The sequence below is a fragment of the Lycium ferocissimum genome, chromosome 9 (genome assembly GCF_029784015.1).
Source record: "Lycium ferocissimum isolate CSIRO_LF1 chromosome 9, AGI_CSIRO_Lferr_CH_V1, whole genome shotgun sequence".
Classification (NCBI taxonomy): domain Eukaryota; kingdom Viridiplantae; phylum Streptophyta; class Magnoliopsida; order Solanales; family Solanaceae; genus Lycium; species Lycium ferocissimum.
In genome coordinates, this window is record NC_081350.1 from 29,464,227 (window position 1) to 29,470,175 (window position 5,949).

General features: G+C 31.9%; 1 protein-coding gene across 1 annotated transcript; it reads right to left on the reverse strand.

The window, feature by feature from the left end:
* Positions 1–787: 787 nt before the first annotated feature.
* Positions 788–3,190, reverse strand: LOC132030198 (uncharacterized). Its single transcript, XM_059419722.1, has 3 exons — positions 3,044–3,190; positions 2,444–2,581; positions 788–1,215 (listed from the first exon to the last, which is right to left on the reverse strand). Exons 1-3 carry the CDS (start codon positions 3,076–3,078, stop codon positions 1,008–1,010), a joined length of 381 nt encoding a protein of 126 aa, XP_059275705.1. The 5' UTR covers positions 3,079–3,190; the 3' UTR covers positions 788–1,007.
* Positions 3,191–5,949: the final 2,759 nt, after the last annotated feature.

A 5,949-nucleotide genomic window follows, 5' to 3' on the forward strand; every position in this document is an offset into this window, starting at 1 on the left:
TGCAAGGTGCATAGTTGGCTTGATTTACTCTATAAACCGGTGGAAATCTCTGCTCGAGTTGAATATACTAACGTATATAAGTTGAATTTTTTGTTTATACATATACATTAAAGATTACCTTTGAATACCCTTAATGAAATTCTTGATTTCGCCACTTCAGCTCATGTATGTTTTCATGTTCAATTACCCAAAGTGAAAGTGATCTCTTTTGCCTATTAATGAACGACAAAGTGAAGAGGAAAAGAAAATACTAGTAAAAAGCTGGGGTCTGTGTGACATATATATTACAGATCTTGAATTGTTCCTAGATCCCGCTTGTGCACTCAAGGAGAAAGGTAATTATCATAATCCAATCGATTATAGCAAGTTATTTTCTGCATTTTTACATTACCAAATTAAGAATTCTAGATAGTTCATTTTTCTTTTATTTCCCATTCAGTGTACTGTATTGAGTTTCCAATTACTCCAGATTTGTACCGTATAAGACCCATTTAATGGAGGAGCACCCGAAGGGTAGCGACTGCGGGTTTTCATGTCATAAAAAAGAAAACCAAAAAAAAAAAAAAAAAAAGGAGGAAACGCTCCCTAACATGATTTTTTCCATACTCAGGGCTCGAACTCAAAACCATATCCATCCCACATCATAACCCTTGTTGATGGATTATGGTCATTGGTCAATTACTTATTGTTGTAGGTCGACATGTTAACTAGCAGAAAATAGAGCTGAATACTGTGATTAGTGCATAGAAGACTCAAAAGGCTAAATCTTCTTTACATACTGGAGTCATTTAAACAAACAGAAATTCATTTATTCGATTAACCAAACTGGAGACACACAAACGATCACATACTTCGAGATACACAAAGCTAGGGTATATCTTCTCAAATCTCAAGCACCAATAATACAACATCATTTATGCAAGCTATAGCTGCTGGTCTTATTAGTTCATGAAGTAACATAGTCTTAATTATTAGTTACAAAATAACCAGAGGTGCAGCAAGAAGTTTCAGGTGCAGCAAGAAGTTTCTGCTGCTTTGGTTATGCATTTAATATTGCCAGTTTCATCAACGATGCAGAGGCAACCTTCTCCACACTCGGCTGTTACTTCCCCTGCCTTGCTGATTTTACAAGTATACCCTGCATCTGTCTTGCAGATCACCTTGCAACCATCTGATCCCTCTAGTGCTTTCTGTGCCTCTGGATCAGATTCTTCCCTTTTTAACAAATTAGAGATATGCAAGCATTAGTTCTCTTCTATTCAGCAGTGTAAATAATTCAATATTTATATTATCAGGTTAAAGTTGACTTATAATAAACTATTCGTATCATGCCAGATATGATAACTTGAAACAGCCTCTCTATCTTCCGAAATAGGGTAAGATCTGCGTACACGTTACTCTATCTAGACCCCACATTATGAAATTTTACTGGGTATGCTGTTGTTGCTGCTAGATATGATAACTTGGAAAATTGAATACCTACTGATCTACTATTATAACCATTTGGAGTTATGTACACTAATAGTAGTGTAAAAAAAATTTAGACTATGCGAATTCTATCTTGTGATAGGTGGTTTGTTACTGTTTTTACCGTGTTACTAGTTAACGTTTATCAAGAGAGTTACTTGTAATTATTCAATAATTGACCCAATTGTGTAAATATCTTTTTGTACCATCAGTACATATAACTTAAACCCAACCTAGAAAATAGTGCAATAACATACCATAAGTGGTCGTTTGGTAGTTAGCCAAAATTATCCCGGGATTAATTTATCCCACTTTTTGAAATTATTTTATCCCATCTGGGAGATGAGATAAAATAATCCCAGGATAAGTGGGATAAGGTGAGATATCCCACTCTTAGGATAAGGCTTCATTTTGTAACGTGTTTGGTCGGAGGTATAAATTTATCCTGAGATAAATTTAGACCTCCTATCAAACACGCTACAAAAAATTAGTGTTGGGATATCCCAGCCTATACCATGCACCAAACGACCCCTAACTGAGTAAATTGTACTGATAATGTAAGAATTCTTTATGATGTCAGCATATATTTGTAAGAATTCTTTATGATGTCAGCATATATTACTATGTCACTACAAGAAAAGTATAAAAATGGCAATAAAAAATTTAATATTTAGCAATAACTTTATTTTATTGTTAGCAAATGAACTTTTTTATTGCCAAGCAATTTAATTTTGTTACCATTGTATTAATTATTGTTGCAAAAAGTATTTTTGGCAGCAAAAAGTATTTTTGGCAACAAAAAAAAAATATTATTGCACGTTATTGCAATAACAGCAGTTGAAAAAACTCTATGTAACAAAAAAAAAATTATTGTCAAAAGTATTTTTTATAACAATAATCAATCTTATTTTATTGCCAAATATATTTTTTCTTGTATTGTGTGTATAGATGAGTATGATGGAATTTGAGTACATACAGGCGGGTACAAGTGATGCCGCTGGAACATTGACAGAAGGGCTTGCCAGCTTTGGAACTATCTGTTTTAGTGACAGAGCAAGACCATCCTTCTGCACACTTGCACTCTACTTTCCCATCGTCCACTGTGAAACAGCATCTACACACAGCAGTTCATTAATATATTTGATAGATACTGTACTAAACAATTCTTCATACACTACTTTTTGAAATTCTTCAGATCAATTGTCAGCTAACTAAAATTTATTAGAAATATAGATGAAATTTAACAAGTTGTTATGGAGATTTAGGGCCCGTTTGGCCATAAATATCAAAAACTTTTTTACTTTTTTTGGAATTTTTGAAGTTGGAGTTGGAGTTGTGTTTGGCCATAGTTTTTGAAATTGTAATTTTTGGCGAAATGTAGTGTAAAAAAGTGAAAAAAGTTGAAAATTTTTGAAAAATAAGTTTTTCTTGTTTTTAGTATTCCAGAATACAACTCCGAAAAAAAGTGAATCATTTTTATAGCCAAACGCTAAAAGTAAAAAACAGTGAAAAATTTTTCCGAAAGAAAGTGAATAATTTTTATGGCCAAACGCCCACTTAGAGTATATTTGCTAACCTGAGTGATTGCTGGCTTGAGCTAACAGCCTCCATTCTTTGCTGTAAATTAATTCTCTCTAGCTTTGCTTATTGAACTGAAATTTGTTACATGTCACTCATGTGATATGCTGCTTTTATAGATGTGGCTGCTGATTTATTTCAATTAAGATATTTGAAATTGCTTGTCATTTTCTCTTAGCTTTGGAATATTCCTAGTAGCCCTTGTCGAAGCCTACAATATTCAAGCGTTATTATTTCTCCTTATTAAACTTTAATTAATTTGCTTGATAGAATACTAAGTACTAACCGTTGTTCTTGCTTAAAAGTACTCCTTTTATTTCAACTTTATGTATCCTAGTTACAATTTGTTGAGTTAATGGATGTTTTCTTATAATGATTTTTTCAAAATATTTTGAGTTGATAATTATTGTAATTTCTAGCACCAGTACTTCTTTATATAGTTTTCAAACATGAAAATAATATTTCAAGAAAATGAAGATTTTACATCCAAATTTACTTTGAAATTAGTTAATTTAACTCTCAAATCCCGAATCACAACACATATTGAAAGGAGGTAGTATTTTATAGGGAAAAGGGTTAAAAATACTCCTCTACTTTCATAAATTGAAGAACTTTTACTCTCCATTACGGTTAGGGCGAATCTACTCCTCTATAAGTTGGGGTCAAATATCTCTCTTGTTAACGAAAGCGTATTTAAAAATACCTTTCATTTTAACATGAGGGGTATTTTTAAATGCACTTTTACTAATCCGTAGGGATATATTTCTCCAACTCGAATCTTATGCGGAAAGTAATTTCCGTACTTAATGCTGGTAAAAGTAATCAATTTATGAAAGTAGAGGGATATTTTTGATCCTTTTCCCTAATTTATATGGTATAGTAGTGGAGAATAAAACGGTTCAAAAGGTACGGAGCGGATACATTCCTTGTCACCTGTTGATATTTTTCCCATATTATAATATTAATTAATACATTTTCTTCGGATTGCGTACAAAGGTATACAAACTTCTTTCGTGTGATAATTGCTTACCACTATGAAAAACTATTGGATATGAAGCCACCTGTTAATATTTTTCCCATATTATAATATTAATTAATACATTTTCTTCGGATTGTGTAGCCTACCTGTCGACAATATGGCTAAGGATGGGGAAAAGACAGTCATGAAACCATTAACAATAGAAAGCACTTTTAACTTGTGATTAGACTAAATTTTTTTCTTGTTTTTTTACCAATCAATTAAAAAATAGAGAGCCTTATCTTGTGATTAATCTAATTTTCTATCTGGTCTTTAATCAATCATTCTGACCGACCATGTGTAATAAATCCACTGCATGTGGTCAAGAATTTCAGGAATATCTTTGACACCAAAAGTGACCATTACTCGAACCTTTTGATCTATTAGGGAAGAGTGCCTATTTGGAAAAAGCCACCACATAAGGGTCCGCTTGGACATGGAAGCCTTTTCTTTTTCCCCCAAAAATAATTCAGAACAGCTTTGATCATATATTCCCAAAAAAAAAAAAAAACGAAGAGAGATTGAAGATGAGTTTTAAGTTTGAAAAAGTGATTTTGACCTGTTTTTCAAGTGAAAATGTTTTTCGTCACAAAACTTCTAGAAGTATCTTTTTTAAAGTTAAATGCATATCCAAACATAATTTAAACTTTCAAAAGAGAAAATCAAACTTTTTCCAAGTACTACTTTTTGAAAATATGATATATTTTCTTATGTTCAAACACGGATTCTCAATTGCTATGACCATTACTGATGACACTATACACTTGAGAAAAATGGAAGAATTAAGAGAAAAGGGCCACTAATAAATTTGAACCATTAAGTTACTATGCCAATTTCTACGGGTTAACATTATTTTCTCATACAATTAAAGGAGTTGATATATTTTAATTGGTTAACTTATCTATATGATGGACGCTTGAAAACACGCGCAAAAACTTTTTCAAAATTTGAGTTGATAGTGTCTCATCGAAAATTTTATGAGCATGTATTTAGGTACTAAATCAAAAGATGCTGTAATTTGAATGTCTAAATGAAATTTACTGACAAGTTATCCAAATGAAATTTACTGACAAATTTAAGAGACTGTCGATGTCGATGTATTCGGTCTTTCTGATTTTATATACGTTTGAGACATCGTCGTTTAATTGTCATTTTCAGCTGGCAGGAATATTCTTAACAGGACGTTGTCGAAGCCCAAAATGGATTCATGTTCTATCTGTTGTCTTGAATATTGCTTGGGTTTATACTGTACGAAAAGACAACAAAAGACAGTTGAGGTCTAAATTGTTTTGAAATAGATATTACTATCAAGAAAATAGTCAAAAACTTAGGGGAGATTTACAGTGATATACGTAATTAGATTCCAAATAAACAACACGATATTATATTACTTTTAAAACATAGCAATTGTCATAAACCATTTGTCAAATTGTATTGTGATGTATTATTAATGATTATACAACTAAAGGTGTAAATTATACCACTTGACTTAAAGTGGTAAATACAACTTGCACTTGCAAGTTGTATCTTAGTTGTTTCTTAGTTGTATCAAGTTGAATCCAACAACTTGCACAAGTTGTATATTGTAGGTTGAGGGGCAAACTTCTTCTATAAATAAGGAGCTTTGTCTTCACATTTGTAAAAATCAAGAAAAGCTGATAATATAATCTCTCCCTCCTCTTTACAAAGTTATTGGTTTGCTTCTCTTATATATTTGCAATTATATAGTTTTATAACACGTTATCAGTACGAGACTCTACTACTGAGTTGGATTCCAGTAATTCAAAATTGACGAGTTATTTGGGGTATGTTGTCTGCCGAGAGAAGATTTGAACTTTGAATTTATAATTTCTTTGCTCACCTTAAAGGTAAGTATTTTTCTATCA